General features: G+C 53.1%; 1 protein-coding gene across 6 annotated transcripts in view; it reads left to right on the forward strand.

Moving 5' to 3' along the window:
• The first annotated feature begins 5,605 nt into the window (after positions 1-5,605).
• Positions 5,606-22,591, forward strand: part of PEMT (phosphatidylethanolamine N-methyltransferase) — an 85,718-nt gene continuing 68,732 nt past the window's right edge. Inside the window, exons 1-3 of one of the 6 annotated variants that reach the window (XM_086686212.1) lie at positions 13,828-13,957; positions 14,141-14,252; positions 20,972-21,079. In XM_086686212.1, coding sequence (XP_086542338.1) covers positions 20,987-21,079 — 93 coding nt within the window. In that variant the 5' untranslated portion in view covers positions 13,828-13,957; positions 14,141-14,252; positions 20,972-20,986. Of the gene's footprint in view, positions 5,730-5,974; positions 6,140-13,805; positions 13,958-14,140; positions 14,253-15,564; positions 15,588-20,914; positions 21,080-22,591 lie in introns of those variants that run through there. The other 5 variants (XM_086686215.1, XM_086686209.1, XM_086686211.1 and 2 more) reach the window with 5 other exon arrangements.

Genomic DNA, 22,591 nt, shown 5'->3' on the forward strand with positions numbered 1-22,591 from the left:
AATGCCATCTTCTCCTAGAGTCCGGTCGCTCGCCATTCCCCGGCCACCGTTGCTTGATTGGGGTGGGTCACCTGACCCAAAGGTATAGTTCTCACACCCTCAGCCACCTGGATAGACACGTGGCTCGCGTGGAAGCAAATGGATCTCATTTCTGAGGTTTATTATTTTTTAGGATTTTATTTTTCAAATGTTTAATTTTGAGAGAGAGAGCGAGCGAGCGAGCAGGGGAGCAGCAGAGACAGAGGGGGACAGAGGATCCGAAGCAGGCTCCATGCTGACAGCCCGACGCAGGGGCTCAAACCCATGAACTGTGAGATCATGACCTGAACTGAAGTCGGATGCTCAACCGACTGAACCACCCAGTCGCCCCTTTTAGAATTTTATGTTTAAGTAATCTCTACACCCAACGTGGAGCTCAAATTCACAACCTGGGGATCAAGAGTCGCCAGCCAGGTGTCCCTCATCTTTGGGGTTTAAAAAACAAACGTATTATCTAATTTCCAGACGTTGGGAGATGTTCCAAACATTGGGATTTGCTTGCTAGCTTAATCCCAGTGTTTAGGAAAATAAACTATGTGATTGGAATCCCTTGAAATCTGTTGAGATTTGCTTTATGCCCCAGCATATGGTTGATTTTGGCAAATGTTGTATATGACCTTGAAAAGAATGTATGTTTTGCACTTGCTGGAAGGACTTTTTTTTTTTTTTTTTTTTTTTAAGTAGGCTCCACGCCCAACATGGGGCTTGAACTCACGACCCTGGGGTGGAGTCAGGTATTCTACTGATTGAGCCTGCCAGGTACCCTGAGGGCCATTTCTGAGGAGATCACGGTATAGAGTTGGCTCCTCACGTTCAAATATGTAGCCCCACAAGGTTTTTCCTGCTTTTTCCCTCAGTTACCGAGATGAACATTTTAACCCCACAAGATTTTATCAGTTTCACCATCTAATTTATTTTATTTATTTATTTATAATGTTTTTTATTTTTGAGAGAGAGAGAGAGAGAGAGAGCGAGCAAGCGAGCATGAGTGGGGGAGGGGCAGAGAGAGAGGGAGACACCGAATCCTAAGCGGGCTCCAGGCTCCGGAGTTGTCAGCGCAGAGCCCGACGCGGGGCTTGATCTCGAGAGCCGTGAGACGGTGACCTGAGCCCAAATCGAGTTGGACGCTTAACTGACTGAGCCTCCCAGGCGCCCCCCTCTTTGTTTCCATTTTTGAGGGACGACTTCACTGGACTAAAATTCAGTTTTGGCCTTCCTTCACCCACCGGACCTGAGAAGAGGTCAGTGTGGCTGGAATACAGACAGAACTGGAATGGCGGGGCCATTTGGGGCCTCTGGAGGCCATGGTGAGGAGTAATGACTTACCTCAGTCCTTACAGGAGTAGTCAGGCTTCTTAGAAAAGATGAAGCTTTGGGGCGCCTGGGTGGCGCAGTCTGTTAAGGGTCCGACTTCGGCCAGGTCACGATCTCGCGGTCCGGGAGTTCGAGCCCCGCGTCGGGCTCTGGGCTGATGGCTCGGAGCCTGGAGCCTGTTTCCGATTCTGTGTCTCCCTCTCTCTCTCTGCCCCTCCCCCGTTCATGCTCTGTCTCTCTCTGTCCCAAAAATAAATAAACGTTGAAAAAAAAAATTAAAAAAAAAAAAAAAAGAAAGAAAAGATGAAGCTTTAACTGGACCTTGAAGGGTGGATGTGATGGAAAGAGGAGCAGGAGCACGATGTGTTTTGAGCATTGAGCATTTGGATAAGTGCTGATCCTGCGCTGGGTCCTGTGCTGGGCTTTTTATGTCATTTCCTCCATCCCAGGGAGGCAGGGTTGCACAGTGGTAAAAGGCCAGGGCTGGCTTTGGGCTGGCTGGCTTGAAGCGCATCACTTACTCAGCTGTCTGCCTGTGGGCCAGTCCCTTCCCCAGAAGTTGGTTCCCTCATCTGGAAGGCCAGAATAACACTCCCCGCCTCACAGGGCAGTTCCGAGGCTTAAGCTGAGTCTGCAGCTTTGTAAGAGCTTGGCTGTTTGTTTTAATTGGTAGAGTTTTCTCTTCTGCTGAGCATCAGAGAGGGTAAGTCACTTGCCCCAGGCCCACAACCAGAAAGTTGGGGGGGAGGGGGACTTTGAGTCTCACTTGATGCTTTGATTTCCTACTCACAGATCCCATCCCTCTCCGCTTTCCATGGACAGGGTCGCTGGGGCCCAGAAAAGTGGTTTGCCCAAGAACACCCCAAATGTGGGAATGGCAGAACCATTCATTCATTCATTCATTCATTCATTCATTCCTTATTGAGTGCCTGCTTTATGCCAGGCATGATCCAGATGCCACGGAGACAGTTGTGTATAAAAGGGATAAGAATCTCCATCCTCGTGAAGCTCACATTCTAGCGAGAGGGACAGATACTACACAGAATAAATAAGTAAACTAAATCAATTTGTTAGATGACTATAGGGGCTGTGGAGGGAAATAAAGTTGGGAAGAGGATGGAGACTGGAGGGGGAGGTTGACATGTTCATAGAGCAGAAAGGTGATACTCGACCTGAAGGAGGTGAGGGAGGGAGCTCTGAGGACATTGAGGGAGCAGCATTCCAGGCAGAAGGCGCAAGGCAGTGTGTGCAAAGGCCCTGAGGCGAGGGTGTGCTTGGGGTGTTCCAGGAAACACTGAGAGGCCAGCAGGAAGGCAGGAGTTGTCTGCTCTGTGGACGCTGAGGGGTCAGGGATGCCCTGCTAGTACCCACTCCTTGCTGGCCTTCAATGGATGGATTCAGGTGAGCCCTCTTCTCAGCCATAGGAGGTCCCTGGGGGAGAGGCTCCTTCCTGAGCCTGGGGAGGAAGGGAGGGTTTACTCATTACCACTAGCACTGCCCTGCCCCAGCTCCCACCCCGGCTCCTGCTGAACCTGCTCCTCTCTGGTTCCTGGACACTCCTCGGGCACAGTGGGGACAGGGGGGCCTGAATACAGGAGGGAGGTATCGGGTATTGTGGCTATGACTCCTGATTACCCTCCTGTTTTTATTTTTATTTATGTATTTTGAGAGGGAGTGTGTGCGCGTGGCGGGGTGGGTGTGGGGGGCGTGGGGTGATAGAGGGACAAAGAGCGAGAATCCCAAGCAGACTTCATGCTCATCGATAAGCCTGACACAGAGGCTAGATCTCATGACCATGTGATCATGACCTGAGCCGAAATCAAGAGTGGGATGCTTAACTGAACCACCCAGGCGCCCCTATCGTCCTGGTTTTAGACAGCATGCATGAGGTCTCCAGTGCACGATGCCTACTCCCGCCCCCCATCCCTGCCCCCACCCCCCTCCCCAGGCTGTCTGCCCTGCTGGCTTCTCACCCCCTCTCTTCCTGGGAACCCAGGGGGCCTCTGAGCTGGGCTGGCCCTAGACCCCAGCATGTCCATGAGGGTAATGAATGTGATCTAAGAGCTGAGCCTCCGTTACATACAGAAGAGGCAGACAAACATTTGTTGAGAACCCACGGTGTGTTGGGCGCTTTTGTGCTTATTACCGACGCTGATCCCCGTGTCAGTCTTGCTCAAGAGATATTATGCCTATTTTGTGATTCAGAATAAGGAGAGGCTTCAGTTTTACCCAAAGTCACCCAATATGCAAACGCTGATTTTAGTAATAGAAGCCCATTTTAGTCACTGCTGGGAGCCACGCAGCCAGATCCAAGGCCAGGGGAGGGTAGGGAGAGGAGGGGAAGGCAATGAAGAAATGAAGAAGTGGCTTTTAGTTTTGATCTCCTTTTGTAGCAAGTGTCCAGCCACTGGCCAGCAAGGTCATCAGCAGATGTTTGCCCTGGAGCCGACTAGGAGATGTTGTGTGATAAATGGCTTCCCATATCTGAAGAGTAACCAAGGGGCAAAGAGAGATAACCTTGAGGGTGGAAAAGAGCTCTGTTTGTTACCACTTCAGGAAGGGTGACTTTGGGTTTGTATCATTAATATACACCCTGTTCAACAGTGGAGCAGGTTACTTTTGGAAGTGATGAGTCTCCCATCACTTGGGGCATGTAAACAGAAGTGGCTTTTCTATTTGCCAGGGATGCTGAGAAAGGAATATTCCAGTGAGAGAGGTTGGCCTGGATGATTTCTGCAAGCTTTCAGACCTGGGAGTTTTCCAATGGTCGAGCAAAGACTTCTGCCCCAAACTATCTTCCGCAGGAGGCTTTTGATCTGAACAGCCCCAATCACATTTGAGTCTGCAGTCTGGCTTCTCTATGCCTGGGTGTTTTCTTTTCACAGAAGATGGCAGGGGGTGGATTAGGGGTGGAGGAGTGGATTTCTCTAGTTGCATCAGCTCTGGTGTGACCTCTGACATTTACCTTTCTTTGTTCCCAGATAAACCAAACACACACAAACTAATTTTTCTGGCTTCATAAAACAACCAGAGCAGCCAGGTCGGTCAGGAGGAAACTGGAGTTTCGGCAAAGTAGACATGTGGTGGGGGTAGGGGAAAGGCCCTTAGGAGCACTCCACCTTGGCAGGCTCCCCAGAACGGACTCTGGGTCCAGGAGGCCCAGCCTGCACACCCCGAGGAAGAGAGCCCCCCCGACTCTTGTAACTAACTGAACAGGAGGCAAACCAGCTTTTGAGCACCTGTTGGGTACTCAGCTCTGTTGTGGCCAGTGGTGATTAAGTGCTTCCCGTGGGTCAGATCATGTGTGCTGAGTTTCACTGACATGTATTTCCCTTTCACTTTTGAGGAAACTGAAATTTGCCCATAGTCATACAGCTGGTGCATGCTCCAAAGCCAGCGTCCTTCCTGCCCTTCCTGTCTTGTTGGTGGACCTGCTCCATCCTAAGGATGTGGTGAAGGTTGGGACTCGGTGTAAAGCAGTCAGCACAGGGGCAAGCACACCAGGGCTAAGGGGGAGAGAAGCAAGCCACCCAAATCAGGAAGCAGCTGGCCTTGCAAACGTCCTGCGTGGGCTGGCAGCTTGCTGGGTGACTGCACAAATCTCTGGGAATCTGAGTCTATTTCCCTATATACGTAACACCCGGCTACAGAAGGGGCTCTCTGGGACCTGACCATCTAAAACCCCACCTACTTTTCTAAACTTCCTTCCCATTCTGGTGGGCACCTCCTCCACCACCACTCCACAGATCATCAGCCGTTTCTGGATTCCTGAAATATCCCTAGTCCTGTCCTGTCTCCTGGCCTTTGCACATACTGCCTCTCTTCCCAATTTGTCCTGCCCTCACACTTCACATGCCTTGCACCTTGTCCTGTGTTCAGGCCTCCCTCAAGGGATTCTCAGGCACTTTGCCTTGCCATCATCTGACCCAGCCCCCAGTTTCCTTCCATCTTAGAACTTACCCAAGTTATAATCCGTTATTCATGTTTTGTCTCTTCCATTAGGAAACAGTGAGGGCAGGGACCTATGTTGTTCCCTACTGTACCCGCAGTACACAGACAAGTTCAGCAAGCACCCGGTGAGTGTACCAGAGAATGAATGAACAAAGAAGTGGAGGAGGTGTCTCTGCCCGAGCCAAAGAATAGGGAGGCCGCAGGGGCGGGGGCCCAGGGTCCCGAGGAGTAGCCTCTGCTGGAGGCTACAGAGTGTGCTCGTCCTGTACCGCCTCTGGGCGAAAGCAAATTTCAGAAGGGGGCAGGGGACCCCGAGCCTGGGCCAAAGTCCAAGTCCGCAGGGGGCTGCGCAGGAAGCTACTTATACCTAGGACCCGCAGCCGCCGCCTCCGAGCCCCACCGCCAGCCAAGGACAGGGAGGCCAGGTCAGTTGCGGGCCGGGTGCGGGAGCGGGGACCGAAGGGTCTAGGCGAGAGCCGCCTCGGAACTGGCAGTCACTGCGGCGCACGACCCTGGGACATATAGCTCTGGGCTCCGCGAGATGCCGTCGCGAGCTCCAGGAAAGTGGCGCTTCGCGAGGACAGGGGACTACATTTCCCAGAAGGCCGGGAGGAGTTGGGGGTCACAGGCAAAGCGCCCCGGGCGGCAGAGCTTCCCGGCACGACAGGGCGGCTTCGGGCGGGGGGCGAGTTGGCGGCGGCCGCGAGGCCCCGGCGTAGGCTCTCTAGAGGCGGCCCGGCTGAGAGCATCTGGCGGCCCGGGAGCGGAGCCTATGAGCAGCTCGGTGGCGGGGCCGGACTGCTGCGGAGGCTTCGGCAATGTTGACTTTAGGCAGGTACTGACCGGGCCGCGCGGCTGGGGAGGCGGGGAGAGGGATCCCGCTGCCAGGTGGGTCTTCCGGGCTCTGCCGCCGCCGCCAACGCCCAGTGGGCGGGGCCACCCGTTACCAGGCAGCGGGGGCGGGGCGCGGTGGGGGCGGGACTGCGCGCTCGGGGGCGGGGCGCTGGCGTGTGCGCGCGTGCGAGAGGGATCGTGGATGTCACAGAACGAGTGCCTGAGATTTTGTGTGTGGGGGGCGGGGTGTGTGTGTGTGTGTGTGTGTGTGTGTGTGCGCGCGCGCGCCTCTGGGATTGTGTGGTCAGTTGCCCCAAGAGTGAGTGTGAGTGTGTGGGACTGGGACTGGGCGTGGAAGCGTGTGAGGGAGGCCACGCAGGTGTATTTGGGAGTGTGCGTGGTGGCAGCATGTGGCTGTGTGGGACATGGGAGGCCCTTGCCGCAGTTCCGTCCCCCCTTCCCCGGGCTGGAGGCCAGCTCTGCAGCGGAGTCAAGAGAAAGGTTTGCACCCTGGCATCGCCACCCCCTGGCGCTGAGCCGGCTGCAGAGCGTCGCCTCCTTCCCGGCTGGATGGGTGGAAAGAGTTTACAACCTTTCAGTGTTGTGCTAGGATGGGGTGGGATGGGCCCTGCTGGCTGGAGACCCAGCTGCCCGAGTCAGCCCCTTTGCAAAGTCATAGGCCAGAGAGTTTGTGTTTTCTTGCTGTCTCTCCCCAGGCTCCCCCTTCCAATGGCTGTTCTCTCCAGGGTGTTCCCTCCTATCAGAGCAGCTTCCTTTCCACCTTTCCACCTTTCCACCTGTTTCACTTGTCAGCCACTCTCTAAGGAGCCCAGGAGATGTGCCTCTGCCCCAAGCAGTCTTTCTTTAATCTAGAGCATCTTCCCCCCCTTTATTCATTCACTGATACAGCCAGTCTTTGAGAACTTTGAGAGACAATAAGCCCAGAAGCATAGAACCTTCTCTGATGGGGGTACAACTGGTCAATGTTTTAGAGAGTAGCTGGTGGAGAGGTGGGATTGAAATCCCTATATCTGTGAGGAGTTGACCTGCAATCTGAGACCCGAGTGATAAGTCAGCGGGGCCAGATGCCGTGGGTGGAGGGACAGCAGGGCAAAGGCCTTGAAGGGGGGGAGTATTTGTTCATCCAACAAAGAGCAGGCTAGCATCTGACCCTGAGAGAGTGCAGGATGACTTCAAGTGGATAGGTGGCCTCGTGAGGATGATGTTATCCCATGGAATCCTTATGCTCTTTTTTTTTTTTTTAATGTTTATTTATTTTTGAGAGAGAGAGAGAGAGAGAGACAGAGCGTGAGTGGGGGAGGGCAGAGAGAGAGAGGGAGACACAGAATCGGAAGCAAGCTCCAGGCTCTGAGCCGTCAGGACAGAGCCGGACGTGGAACTCAAACTCGTGAACTGCGAGATCATGATCTGAGCCACAGTCGGACGCTCAACCAAGTGAGCCACCCAGGTGCCCCCTTACACTCATGAACTGTAAATGGCCATCCAGGGATCTCTGGGCCACATGATCCGTGGTGGGACTGCGATTCTTGTGTTCTGCCTTAGCAAGTGTTAGGAGTTTGGAATGCCAGAGGGACCTGGCTTAGGGGGCGGATGCTTCCTGGATGAATGACTCCGGGTGGAAGGGTGGGTCGCCATTGACCTGAGGTGGGACGTCTTTGAGCCGGAGGCCACCATGGGAGGGGGCAGCGGGCCCAGCACAGGCCCAGTGGAATGCTAGGGTGCTGCCGGCTGATCTGAGCAAGGCCTGTGTTCTAGACCTGGCTTCAGGGGTGAGAATCAGCCATGGGGAAGGGATGATTAACTGGGTGTGTGTGGGAAGGGCTTTTCTGCTCTCTCCCTTCCAGAGCTTGGTGGGGTTGTGCGGTCGGAGAGAAAGAACGGGGAGTGTTTCCAGGGACAGGTCAGGGTGACCCTAGCTGACTAAAATTCAGTTTTTCCCACTGCTGTTGATACAGATAAGCTTCCTGTTACCAAAGGATTTTTTTCTTAAAAACGACAACAACACAACATTATTATGTATCTGTCTTGTGGTAGTTCTCCTCCTTCAATCAAAATCTCTCTGTTTTTTTTTTTAAATGTTTATTTTTTATTTATTTGGAGGTGGGGAGGGGCAGAGAGAGAGGGAGAGAGGGAATCCCAAGCAAGCTCCACACTCAGCAGGGAGCCCGATGCGAGGCTCAATCCCATGACCCTGGGATCATTACCTGAGCTGAAATCAAGAGTTGGATGCTCAACCGACTGAGACGCTCAGGCGCCCCCCAAAATCTCTGGTTTTAATCAGTCCCTGGCCCAAGTGAGCACCAAGGTTTCTCTTCACTCCATGGACATCTGTGCTAGCCCAGCACCATCCGATAGAAATAAAATGTGTCCCGTTTATCATTTAAGCTTGTCTAAGGGGCACTTGGGTGGCTCAGTCGGCTAAGCGTCCGACTTCGGCTCAGGTCACGATCTCGCGGTCCGAGAGTTCGAGCCCCGCGTCGGGCTCTGGGCTGATGGCTCAGAGCCTGGAGCCTGCTTCAGATTCTGTGACTCCCTCTCTCTCTGCCCCTCCCCCGTTCACGCTCTGTCTCTCTTTGTCCCAAAAATAAATAAACGTTAAAAAAAATTAAAAAAAAATAAAAATAAAAAAAAAAGAAATCAGCGACGTTATTTTTGACAGAATATTTTATTTAGCCTAATACCTGAAAAATACTATTTCGTCATGTGGCACACTGCAAGTTCTCAATAGCCACCTGTGGCAGGTGGCTGCCGTATTCGACGGAACAGGGCAGCCCTTGGGTACGACGCTCTTAACCAGCTAGTTTTTGTGCCTGTTCCAGCTGGTACGGAATGTTGGTTTTGTTTTTAAGTTCAAAAAGTCCCTCGTTGGGATGAGGAGTTTACCTGCTGTGACCTCACCGATCGAGGTCGTTCTTGGCCCTCCCTACCCTCCCTGCCATGGGATGCCAGAGCCTTGCTCCCCAGCCTGCCAGTTTGCTGTTCACAGGCAGGGGCGCCTCCAGGACTCAGCAGATGGCTCCAGGGGGGCCTAGGGGTCCCGGCTTCTTGGAGAACCCAGTGTGGCAGGGCACAGTCACATGGGCGCCTCTCATGCCCTTTTCCTTTTTTTTAAAAAAAAATTTTTTTTTTAACGCTTATTTATTTTTTGAGACAGAGAGAGACAGAGCATGAGCAGGGGAGGGGTAGAGAGAGAGGGAGACACAGAATCCGAAGCAGGCTCCAGGCTCTGAGCTGTCAGCCCAGAGCCCGACGCGGGGCTCGAACTCACAGACGGTGAGATCATGACCTGAGCCGAAGTCGGACGCTCAACCGACCGAGCCACCCAGGCGCCCCTCTCATGCGCTTTTCCATACGGACTCACCTGCTCTCGTGAGCAGATGGATGGTGTCACTTAGCGTAGGTGTCAAGAGACGCGCTTCAGTTTCTGGATCTGTAAAATGGGGGCAACAGTTGTACGGTCCTCGTTTGTGATACAGGAGCCTGAGTAAACCATTGGAGACAAAATCCCTGTGGCAGGTGTGGGATGTCTTGACTGCCTTTTGGGGAAGATGTTTGCCTGCGATACAAATTGTTTTTAAAGAATCTTTTGATGTTGGGGCACCCGGGTGCCTCAGTCATTTGAGCCTCTGACTCTTGTTGATTTCAGACCTGACCCAAGGTCATGGGATCAAGCCCGGCGTTGGGCATGGCACTGAGCGTGGGGCCTGCTTAAGATGTTCTCTCTCTCTCTCTCTCTCTGTCTCTCTCTGTCTCTCTTGCTCTCTCTTTCTCTCGGCACCTGGGTGACTCAGTCCGTTAAGCATCTGACTCTTGGTCTTGGCTCAAGTCATGGCCTCTCAGTTCGTGAGTTCGAGCCCCACATCGTGCTTGCTGCTGTTAGCGTGGAGCTCGCTTGGGATTCTGTCTCTCCCCCTCTCTCTCTCTGCCCCTTCCTCACTCATGTATGCACTCTCACAAATAAATATTTAAAAAATAAAAAAAAAAAAAGATTCTCCCTGTCAAATGAATTTTTAAAAAATCTTCTGATGCTATTACTTTATTTAAATAAATATCAGTCCATTTTATTGGATGACTTATTTTGTGAAGTTCTCAAGGACATAATCTTTATCTTCGGTATTTTGGATCAGTCAAGACAGGAGGGTTGGGGCTTTTTTCTGCCCCTCATTGTAACCTTGGAGAAGTCATTTAAACTCACAGAACCTCAGTTTCTTCTGCTTCTGTTGAAATGATCATGCGGCTCTTCCTTATTTGTCTGCTAATGTGGGGAATCACACTGATGCTTTGATTGTTGAACCAGCCCTGCATTCCGGGGGTGACTCAGGATCCTGATGTATTAATCCTTTGTGTATGTTGCTAGATTTGCTTTGCTTTGTTTTATTGTTGAGGATTTTGGTGGCTATATTCATGAGGAGTATGGTTTGTTGTTTTCTTCTTGTGCCTTTGTGTGGTTTTAGTATTAAGGTAATGCTGGCCTCTTAGTGTGAGTTGTGAAATCATCCCTCCTATACTGATTTCTGGGGGAAATTGTGTGGTTTTGGTGTTATCTCTTCCTTAAATGTTAGTAGAATTCATCCAATGAAACCATCAGGGCCTGGAGCTTTCTTTTTTGGAAGGTTTTTAAATGGGAATTTATTTTCTTTAGTAGATATAGGGCTATATCTTGGATGAACTTTGTTGGCTTATGTCTTTCCAAGATTGGACCATTTCATCTGAGTTGTTGACTTATGGGCATAAGCGCCTTTATTACCCCTCTAATGTTTGTGAGTTCAGTAGGGGAGGCCCCTCTTATATTCTCGGTATTGGTAATTTGTGTCTTCCTTTTCCCTTGGTCAATGTAGCTAGAGGTATTTTTTCCCAAAATACATGTTTTCGGTTTGATTTTTTTTTTCCTCTGTGTTTTTCTCTTTTCAGTTTGATTGATTTTTGCTTTTATTTTTTCCTTTTGTTTGCTTTGAGTTTAATTTACTTCTCTTTCTCTCTTATGTTAAGGGTGAAGCCTATGTTACTGTTTTGAGCCTTTTCTTTTTCATCAAGATAACACTTATCTCTTAGCCCTCTGGCCCGCAATTTCTGATATTGCATTTTCATGTTCGTTCAGTTCAAAATATGTTAAAATTTCCCTTCAGACTTCCCCTTTGACCCATGGATCATTTGGAAGTGTGTTCTTTAGCAAATATCTGTCTGTTATTGATTTCTAGTTTAATTCTGTCATGATTCAGGAGCATTCTTTTATGCTTTCTGATTCTTTTATTTATTAAAAATTTTTTTAAGTTTACTTATTTATTTAGAGAGAGAGAGAGCACAAGTGGGGGAGGAACAGAGAGAGGGGGAGAAAGAGAATCCCAAGCAGGCTCCACGCTGTCAGCACAGAGCCTAAACCACGAGATCATGACCTGAGCTGAGATCAAGAGTCAGACGCTTAACTGACCGAGCCACCCGGGTGCCCCCTGATTCTTGGAAATTTAAGATTTGTTTTACAGCCCGATTTGGTCTGTCTTGGTGAATGTTTCCATGCGCCTGGGAAGAATGTGTTTTGCTGTTATCGTGGGACGTTCTATGAACGTCAGCTAGGCCAAGGGGTTGACAATATTGTTCAGACCGTCCTCGTCGCTACTGATTTTCGCTCCTGCTGCTCCTACCTGCTCCCTCCTGCTTCCTAGCTGCTCCCTCAGTTCTGAGACAGGTCTCCAACTGTCACTGTGGATTTGTCTGTTTCTTCTTTCAGTTCCGTTGGTTTTTTCTTCATGTGTCGGCCTCAGTTTTTAATCTGCAAGATGGGCATGTCTCACAGTGTTGTCGTGTGGACTGAATAACACAGTAATAATAACTAACATCGATCCGACTTTGCCAGGTGCCAGACACGGTACTAAATGCTTTCTTCGCATTATCTCATTTAATCCTCCTGACAGTCCTGTGAAGGAGGTACCGCTACCTCAAAGCTTATGGAGGGCAGGATACCTGGGTGGCTCAGTCAGTTTAGCACCGGACTCTTGATTTTCTCCTCAGGTCATGACCTCACGATTTGTGAGGTCGAGTCCCGAGTGAGGCTCTGTGCTAACAGTGCGGAGCCTGCTTGGGATTCTCCCTCCCTGTCTCTCTGCCGCTTCCCCCACTTATTCACGCTCTCTCTCTCAAAAATAAATAAATAAACATTAAAAAAACCAAAGTTTACTAGGGCTCGTGGGGGGTGGCTCAGTCAGTTGAGCGTCCGACTCTTGATTTCTGTTCAGGTTACCATCTCATGGGTTCGTGGGATTGAGCCCCACATCAGGCTCTGCCCTAGAGTGCAGAGCCTGCTTTTGCTCTCACTCTTTCTCTGCCCCTCCCTTTCTCTCTCTCTAAAAAAATAAATAAACAAACAAACACGAAAAAAATAAAACAAACAAACAAACAAAGCTTACTGAGGGCACTTGACTTGCCCAAGCTTGTGAAGGGTTTGTGGAGCCCGACCAGGCTGGGGTGCACCGTGTCTTAGGACTGTGCTCTGTCCTGCCTCATTAAAGCCACTGCTGGGTGCCCGGTAACTTCCCAGTGAAGGTCAGCTGGCTTATTGTCATGATTACTCTTAATATATGACACTTATTTAAATAAATGTACTCAGCAGCATCGGCCTAGTGGGGTGTGTCCTGGGCCCTTGAGGGTGAACGAAAGAAAAGGGGCCTGCAGCTCACGGTCACGTTGCGGAGTTGAGAGGGCACCCAAGGCGAGGCGAGGGCCTTGAGGAGCACGGGACCCGTGGATGCCACTCCCAGGCCCGGGGCTCACTGATTAGGGTGCCCGTGAGCCGCCAGAGTGGTTTTGCACTTGGCCCGGGACACACGAGTTGAGTGAAGCATGAACGAACATCTTCCCCCTTCCTGAAAGGAGTTGCGGATTTGGGGGCATTAGAGCAGCTGCTGGCCATTTCTTTTTGTTGTGGGATTTGGGAGCGCTTCAAATGCCAGCTGGGGGCTATACCTTCCTTGGATCCGTGTCCCCTCTCTACCTTTTCCTTAGGATGACTGTATTCCTGGAGGGCCTCTCCAGAAGAGGCGAGATGTCTGCCAGCAAAACAGAGGGAGGGGACAGAAGAGCCTCAGCCTTAGAAGCACCCTCTGCACCTCGTACTCTGATGCTTGTTCTCTCCTCTGCCCAGAATGTAACCTTGGGGGCGAGGGGCAGTCTTGTCACCCCTACGTCATCAAAGGGAAACCCTGGGCCAAGACTGGTCACGGAAGGCCTGCCCAAGTGGTCCTTCCTGGAGGCTGGGAGTACCCTGACCCCAGCCCAGATTGTGAGCTGCCCGGCGACCTTCTTCTGGGCCAGATGCACTCCCCCCCCGCCCCCCGCCCCCGCCCCATGCAGAGGAGCTAAAACGCGGTTGGGAGCCTGCCTGAGTATAAAACTTCTTTCAGGAAAAAGACTCCAGCACATTCATTCTTGTGTCAGACACAGGGCTCTAACCAAAAGCTGCCCAGTAAATGTTGCCTGAATCGACCGAGAACGCCAGGGGCCCGCGGGGTCCCCCGGGAAAGGCAGCCCCCACCCTCACCCCGCTCCTCCTGCCCTTTGCTGTCTGTGGTGTGTGGATCCCACTTGCGATCGATGTGACTTTGACTCTCTGGGCCTCTACTGTTTGTTTGGATGTCACAATGTGACCCTGGGTGCTGTTGACCTGCGGCGAATCCTTCCCTGAAGTGTCCTCAAAGCCTGGAGGCAGTACAGTGAAATTGCCATGAGCCGCTTCCTTGCCGACTTGTAGCGTTTCGGGAGCTGAGCCCATTCGTCCGTGACCTGAGTGGAATTCTTCCGTGGTTGGGTAGGTAGCGCCTCTCCTCTGTTCAAACACAGAGGTCTGCAGTCTGTGACCTTGGAGCGGAGTTCCATTCTTAGAATTAGCCGGTACAGAAAGCCAGGACTTTTGCTGCTTTAACAAGATTGGGGCAGGGACGGGAGGGGTGGGGGACCCTCCCCTTAGTCAAGGCTGCCCACTTGTGTGCAGGGGTGACCGAGGAACCAGGGATCCAGGACCCTCCTGATCTGCTCAAGTGTGACCCCGGGTGTTTTGTTCTTTTCTGCTGATCCAGTTTTAGGCGGGAGGTCCGCCCTTTCAGGTGAGTTTTGGGAAGTGACGACAATCAGGAAAGGACCTTCAGGTCTCTGGAGTGGGAAGCCAGAAGGGCCTCCCCTCTGCTGCCCGGAATACCCCTGTGGACCATTAGTCATTCTCCCCTGCTGAGCAGGCCCTTCTCCAGGCAATGCAGATTCCCCCCCGCCCCCCTGCTCTCAAGGTGACCGAGGTGACCGGATGCTTCCTTCCCAGCAAGACAGTTTGACCCCAGGGCACGGAGACCTGGGTGGGAGCCGAGGTTTCGGTTTTAACCCGTTCAGCCCTAGTTGGGGGATCCTGCTTGATGTTACCTGCTGCCAGCTTCGGCAGGTGTTAGCTGGTTAACCTTTCAGTACCTCAGTTTCCCTTCTCTGCTTCAGCTCCCACAAAGGCTGAAAGAAAGAAGCATATTTCTCCTGCTCCTCTGCTGTGGTGTCTCTTTGGGAGCGTTCAAGACTTTTGTCCTTGCCCCACCGGCAGCAAGCAGTGGCTGCAGCACTTCTGAGTCCCAACAGAAAGCCCCAGTTTCTGTCAGGAATCCGGAAGGGCTGATCTGGCCAAGGCCTGGCTCTGCTCTCCTCCTGTGATCTGGGAGCTTCTCTGAGCCTTTGGCTTTCTTATCTGCAAAGTGGGCATTACAGTAGTGCTTGCCGGGATGAGGTATGTGAACTTTAAATAAATGCTTTTTGATTGTGGGACCTGGCATCGTGAAGGTTCTTGAAGGAGGTCTTAGTCCTCAGACCCCCGCCCAGAGTAGGGCCTCCCTAGTAGATGCTCAGAAAGACATTGAGTTGAATCCTTAAAAATATCTGCCGCATTTCCAGAGGACATTGTTTTCCCCCAAGGGCCTGGTGGGGAAATAGGGGACATAGTTCCCAGTTCCCAGTTCCCAGGCTGAGGCTCTTGCTCACTTTCCTCCCTGGGGAGGTGTAATTTACACGCAGTGAAATGCCCAGACCTTAGCGCCCAGTTGGAAGGTCTGACACGCAAGCTCCTGACTGGCTATCCAGGCTCCAGTTGAGATGGGGAATATTTCCATCACCCCAGAAAGTTCCCTGTGCTCCTCCCAGTCAGTGCCCCACCTTGCTTCCCAGGCGGTCACAGTCCAGGTGGCTGTGCCTTCTTAGGCCTGCGCTGAACCACCGGTCCGGCTCTCTCCTGCTCAGTGTCCCCAGGCCTGGGTTTCCAGCCGTGACGCCCTGGCCATCGTCTGCACCCTGTCTCCAGCTACCTGGGACTCTGCTCTGTACCTCACGATTCACCCTCTTTCCTCTGGCTTGATCACGCTGGCACAGGGTCAGCCCGTGGGATGGGAGGCGCCACGCTGAGGGCATGCCAGGTTTGCCTGGGACTTTGGGATTTCTCGTCCTCGGCCAGCCACTAGCTCGCGGCAAAAAGCGATGAGGAGCTGGGAATCCCAAGGCAGCGCAGGCTGTGTGGGCATGGAATGGGGCCCTGAGAATCACACCCGCAGATAACGCAGTTTGCCTATCCTTGAAATGAGGATGCTGATGATGGCGGGGGAGAGGGCTGGAGGGAGGGCTGTGGGAGAGGATATTTTCCTTCTCTGTACTTCGTGAGAATAGACCACTGCCAGCTGCAGACCCTGACTGTTGTTCTTTTCACTGTCATGAGCAAACGCTGCCTTAACTGTGTTGGAGGGCAGGCGAACAGGAACAGAGAGTTCTGGCTTAGAAGAATAGTGGCCCTAAAAGGGAGTCTGGCTAACAATAAAATCCTTGTCTGTCCCGTTGCCGTATGTATTCCCGTGGGAAGTGTCTGCTCTTGTGAAAGCTAGCAAGGGTGAAAAGTACATTTCACGTGTCAGGTGTGCTGGCCCTAAGCTCCGCTGTTTGATGATTCAGAGGGCAAGCCTGGGTCTTAGAGGACCTTTTGTGGGCAGCCGTGGGTGGATGGATCGTGAGGACGCCTGGCTTATAGAGTTGATAAATGGGGTGAGTAGTATCTGGAGGGGACGATGGGTAGTGGAATTCAGGGAAGGGGGGTGTCAGGGCTTCAGGACTCCTAGTAATCCCTGGTGCTCCTCTCTACACACACCTCCCACCCAGCTGTACACCCTACGGACGGGCAGGCCCCACCCGGGGAGACTGACCTGTCTTGAAGAGATCCCATCCCTGGGGTTTCTGAGAACCTGAGAAAGCCCTACCCCGCCCCTGGTCTGGCCAAACCACCTCCCGCCAATGCCTGTGAACACTGCTTGATTTCCCAGTGTAAAAGATGCCGTAAAAATATTTCCGAAGCACAGCATCTGGGCGGCTGGTGAATCTGCGGCCTCAGAAGCAGAGGGATCCACCGGCCGCCTGCCGGCTGTCCACCGGCAGAATCTCCACGGTGGCCACTTGGGCAATTTCCTGCCTTCAGTTTGAAACCAGGAGGGAGGGGATCGGAGTCCCAGGAGCACAGGCAGCTGAGCTGGAGGGCCCCTTAGGGATGTACCTTTAGCCCCTGCTTTTTGCTCGTGATGAAATGAGAGCCACTCGTGGAAGGTACAGAGAGGGAGGGAAAAAATGCCCTTAGCCTGGAGGAACGATTATGCTATAGGGACAGATGACCAAATCCGCATAACAGGGTGGACACTAAGGGCACAAAAGAGAGTGCCCTGGGTGAAGTTAGAGGAGTTAGACTCCCACTGGGTCTTGAGGGATGGGTAGGAGTTTGCCTAGAGGTGTCAGAGGCGTGGAGAGTATTTCAGACATGTGCAGACCCATGGTAAAAGGGTCTGGAGCAAGGTGTTTGGTGCGAGTGATAGGGTGGGGCAGGAAGGGTGGCAGGTGACATGGACGCAGGGGAGTTCGTCGCCTGTCAGTGAGCGCTGGGATGGGTGAGCCCAGGGCAGGGGAGGAGGCCTGGGGATCAGAGCATGGCAGGAGGTGAGGCATGGGAAGCTGGCTGGGGCTAGAGTGCCCCAGCCTGGAGGGCAGTGGGATCAGTGGGGTCAACGGACATATCGGAGTCATGGACGAGAGGGGAGAAGGGTCAATGATGGGCAAGTTGTGGCTGGGTGTTGAGGGTTGAGATGGGGACTGGGGAGGAGGGGCAGTGGGGCAGGTGCTGCTCTGTAAGTGGCTGAGCAGGCCCAGAGCAGCACTCTGGTGGCTCCCCAGACCAGCTCTGCTTCCATCCCCCCCGCAACCCCACCCTCAGCCCCATCACAGACTCTCAACGGGCGGGTCCTTCCAGGCCCGGGTGCTTGATGAATGTTTCTTTTCACACAGAAGACAGAACGCCCTTTGGTTCAGTCCCAGGTTCTAGAGGCTTTGGGGCTGAGGTGTGCATGTCTCTCTCTAGGGTGGGCAGCCTGTTTTGAGGCCTGTTCTGGCTGTTTTGTCCTTCATTGTCCTTCATGAGTGGCTCCGCCTCTCCTGGCCTGTGCTCCAGGGCAACTTGGAATTTCTGTCATGGCCCGAGGCTTCATGAGGGGCCTGTCCTGAGAGCTTGGTACTGACGCAGGGGGACCTCTGACCTGGGAGCAGACGGAGGAGGAAGCTGGAAGGCAGGCCAAGGGGTTTCCGGCCTCGTGGGTGTTGGCAGCGCCCGGGGTGCCCAGAGGCTGTGGTCCCTGGGAGGCCAGGGTCTGTTTGAATGTCACCCTTCCCCGTTCGCTGAGTGGGTCCTCAAGCGTCATTTGTTTATTAATAATGGGCTTGTGTGCCGTGTGGCCACTTTGCCCCTCAGTCACCTTATCCACGTGTTTACTTAGTGGTGCCTTTGTGGCTTTGCTGGTTCATGCATTGGGTTCATTCATTCTTAGCTCTGCCCTTGGCCTCGTAGAGGTGAAGGTTTGCCCTTGCCTGGGAAGGATGTGCCGGGCCGCGTCCTCCATGCTCAGTGACTTTCCAGAATCTTCCCACGCCACACTCTTGGGCACTGTCTAGATGGCAGGCTGAGTTACACCGGGAGAAGGGGGCTCGGCGAAGCAAGAGTTGGAGTAGAGGGGGCTGCTTGTCCTCCAGGGCTGGGTGACCTGTGGGGCCGACCAGGTCAGGGGCATTGCCTACTCAATCCCCAAGAAAGGTAGAGACGGAGATATTCCTTGAAAGGATACTATTAGGATCCCCAAACGAAGCGAAACAGAACAGAAAATACCATCAAAGCCAACATTATGAGGGGCGCCTGGGTGGCTCAGTTGGTTGAGCGGCCGACTTCGGCTCAGGTCATGATCTCGCGGTCCGTGAGTTCGAGCCCTGTGTCGGGCTCTGTGCTGACGGCTCAGAGCCTGGAGCCTGTTTCAGATTCTGTGTCTCCCTCTCTCTGACCCTCCCCTGTTCATGCTCTGTCTCTCCCTGTCTCAAATATAAATAAATAAAACGTTAAAAAAAAAAAAAAAGCCAACATTATGACAACGCTGTCACTCTGATGGACTTAGACTTATTTTACAATTTAGGCTTATTTTTACTTTGATTTGACGTGGAGAGTCACCATATTTTCAGTGCATTGGCCCTCAAGTCCTTTCTAAAAGCAGAAAGAAAAAGTCCAGAGAGTAATGTAGGGATACAGCAAATACCACTCGAAATCGGAAGTGTCCTACTATCTTTTTTTTTGATATTTATTTATTTTTGAGACAATGCAAGAGACAGAGTGCAAGCAGCGGAGGGGCAGACACAGGGAGACACAGAATCTGAACTGGGTTCCAGGCTCCATCCCAGAGCCTGACGCGGGGCTCAAACTCATGAACCATGAGATCATGACCTGAGCCGAAGTCGGACGCTTAACTGACTGAGCCACTCAGGCGCCCCTATCTTTTTTTTTTTTAAGTTTTTATTTATTTATTTTGAGACAGAGAGAGAGAGCGAGAGAGCGAGAGAGAGCGAGAGAGAGAGAGAGAGAGAGAGAGAGAGAGAGAGTGCACCACCCCCCAGGCACACATGAGTGGGGGCGGGGCAGAGAGAGAAAGGGAGAGAATCCCAAGCAGGCTCCACACTGTCAGTGAAGAGTCTGATGCGGGGCTTGAACTCACAAACTGTGAGATCGTGACCGAAGTTGAAATCAAGAGTTGGGCTCTCTACTGACTGAGCCACTCAGGCACCCCCTACCTTTTTTTTGAAGAAAGAAATAGGTGTTCCAAGTGTTCAGCTCTTCTGTTTTCTTGTCCCCAGAGGCAGGATGTCTCAATTCTGCCCGTGGGGGGATGCACTGGGGCCATGCCAGGAGACATTTTTGGTTGTCGCAACTGGGGAGAGCTACCAGCACCCAGTGGGTGAAGGCCAGGGGTGCGATTGAACACCCTAGGGTGCAGGGATGGCCTTGCCACAGAAAGTGATCCTGCCCCAAGTGTCAAAGTGGAGGGCAGGAGACCCCACTACGGATGTGGAAAATAGTGTGAATGTGTTAGCATGTTGCATGCCAGTCTTTTTTTTTAAAACACACGCACAGAAAGAACATTTAGCACCGTGTGGTTTGTGTTATTTTCTAAACATGGGTATATATGCTGTGGGAAATCTACAGCTCTCTTTATTCACTTGACTTTTTTTTTTTTGAGATTTGTTTAAGGGATCTCTCCACCCAACATGGGGCTCAAACTCACGACCCCCAGATCAAGAGTCGATGCTCCCACTGACTGAGCCAGCCAGGTGCCCCTCATCTGACATGCTTTTCTTTAATGTTTATTTTTGAGGGAAAGAGACAGAAAGACAGGGTGTGAGCAGGGGTGAGCAGAGAGAGAGGGAGACACAGAATGCGAAGCAGGCCCCAGGCTCTGAGCTGTGAGCACAGAGTCCCATGCGGGACTTGAACTCACGAACAGTGAAATCATGACCTGAGCTGAAGTTGGACGCTTCACCGGCTGAGCCCCCCAGGCGCCCCAGCACATGTTTTGAAGAATATCACAAGTCAGGGCGCCTGGGTGGCTCAGTCGGTGAAGCATCCAGCTCTTGATCTCAGCTCAGCTCTTGATTTCAGGGTGGTGAGTTCAAGCCCCGCGTTGGGGTCCATGCTGGGTGTGAAGCCTACTTAAAAAAATATATATGTCACAAGTTGACACAAACGGCTAGTTTGTTTAAATTCTGTAGTTCCGCTCCGTTAGGAATGGGCCACATTCCATTTATCCTTCTTCCACGGGTGGACAGCTAAGTGGTCATGCTTTTCGTGACAGGCGTGCCAGATGGAGACATCTTTGCACATGCGCTTTGCACACTCATGGGCGTGTCTCTGGGACAGGTGCTCGGGAGTGAAATCGCAGGCAGTAGGAGCACAGCTTTCAGTTCACACCTTCCTCCGCACTCAAGACTATGTGTCGTCAGGTTTGGCGAGAGGAGGCTCGTTAATGTTGCTTCAGTTTGCATTTACCTGATTGCCAGCCCCTCGCCTTTGCTCCAAAGCCCTCTGCGCGGTCCCAGTCACAGCACCCGGTGACCCAGACATTGGTCCTGGCGGGGTCACTCCCCCTGCAGGGTGCTGGCGGCTCATCCTGTCTCAGAGCCACCGATTTCCAGGCATAGCGTCCCCGCACTCCGCTCTGCTGCTGCAAGCCCGGCCACCCTTCGACAGGGCACCACACGGCTGATTGGCTTTCGCCTTTTATCTTCCGTTTTATGATTACACAGTAGTAACCTTCGCTGGACTTGCCTGTGCCCGCGCCTCCCGGCGTGTTCCCGGAGGGTAACTTTGTTTCCGAGTTCCGGAGGCTTGTCACTCCTTGTCCCGCAGGTGGGGGCCGGCGGGGACTGGGCAGGTCTCCTGCTGACGCTGGCTGTGTCCCTGCAGGCAGACCTCTGCGTTATGACCCGGCTGCTGGGCTACGTGGACCCCTCGGATCCCTGCTTTGTGGCTGCCATCCTCACCATCACTTTCAACCCGCTCTTCTGGAATGTGGTAAGTACCCTGCGCCCATATTATCTGGGCCAGCTGCACGGACGGACAGATGGATGGCTCTTCCCTCCCCACGTCTGTCTCTGCCAGCGTGGAATCGTCCTTTCTGTTTCCCCATCAGTCTCAGAGCCCAGGTAGGGGATGCGGACCAGGGAAGCCCCTCATTTGGGGGATCCCACAGCATCCTGACAGCGACAGCCCTGGGCTGCTGTGGGCTGGGCCAGCGGGGCTGTCCTGTGATGCGGCTGCCCAGCTGTGCCCGACGATCTCAGCCTCCTCCTCCGTGAAGTAGACGGCCTCGGCTTGGGGGCTGCCCTCCTCCTCTGCCATGCTTCGCAGGGAAGCCGTTTTCTTGGGAATCCTCGCCCCCTCGGATGTGCTCCGGAAACGTGATTATTTGTCCTGAATGAGGCTTCCTGCAAAAGGGTCTGCACATCGCTGGACTTTGTGTGCTGGGTGGCAGCGAAAACAGGAGACAGAGCGGCACCCAGTTCTTCTGTGGGTCCAGGGGACGCCCAGGGGACGCTTGGAGCACGGAGAGCCGGGTGGGACCAGGCTGTGTGGGAAGGGGGCCCCGAACCCTCTGAGGAAGGTGTGGGAATGCAGGACAGTCTCTCCTGGCCCCTGCCAGGATGTGGGGGAAGCTCATGGGGCTTCTGGAAGCATGGAAAGGGGCGGCAGCGGTGCCCCCTGAGGCTCCTGCCCTGTGCCTGATCTCGGGTTTGCTGATGCAGAGCCACGGACATCCTGTGATCACCCTTGAGGGTAGCCTGAAGAATAAGGCCAAGCTCAGCGTTAGCAACACGCTGTTCCAGACTGTTTTCATTTCAGGTGACCACTTGGTCCCAGGGGCGGAACAGGACATGTTTTTCATCTGGTTTATGAGTTAGGTCTTTTCTCTATCTGGGGAGGTCGCAGGTGGGTGGGAGCGGGGGTGGGGTGGGGTGGGGGCGGGGCTGCTCATCTCAAGGAGGCCGCATTCGGAATGTTCTGTCCCTCCTCTGGCCGCCCTGAACACGCTGGGCCCACGCTGAGGTGGTTGGTGGCGGCCCCCGGCTGAAGGCGACCTGAGGGGCGGGATGAGCTCTGAGGGCTTGCTTTGCCTAAAACCATTCCTCGGGCCTTCGGGGACCCCCGCCACACCCCACACGGGACCGCCTCCCTGTTCATTTCTGCTCTCCGTTCCTTCTCTGCCACTCACCGTCCCCACCCCCCAGCTTTCCTCCGGCAGCACAAGACAAGGAAGGGTAAAAAGGGTATGTGGCAGGCTGAAAAATGGCCCCCGAAAGATGTCCACACCCCGATCTTTGGAACCTGTAAAGGTTTACCTTGGATGGCAGAAAAGGGGAGCTCTGCAGGTATTAGGGGTGTCTGGATGGGGAGATTGCCGTGGATTGTTGGGGTGGCCTGACATGTAGTCACATGTGTCCTTATAAGGGTGGGGTGCAGAGGGAGATGTGAACACACTGGCTTTGGAGACTGAAGTGAAACGGCCACCAGCCAAGGAAGGCGGGG

Source organism: Puma concolor, chromosome E1, assembly GCF_028749965.1.
Source record: "Puma concolor isolate L17-30 chromosome E1, mPumCon1.1.hap2, whole genome shotgun sequence".
NCBI classification, from domain to species: domain Eukaryota; kingdom Metazoa; phylum Chordata; class Mammalia; order Carnivora; family Felidae; genus Puma; species Puma concolor.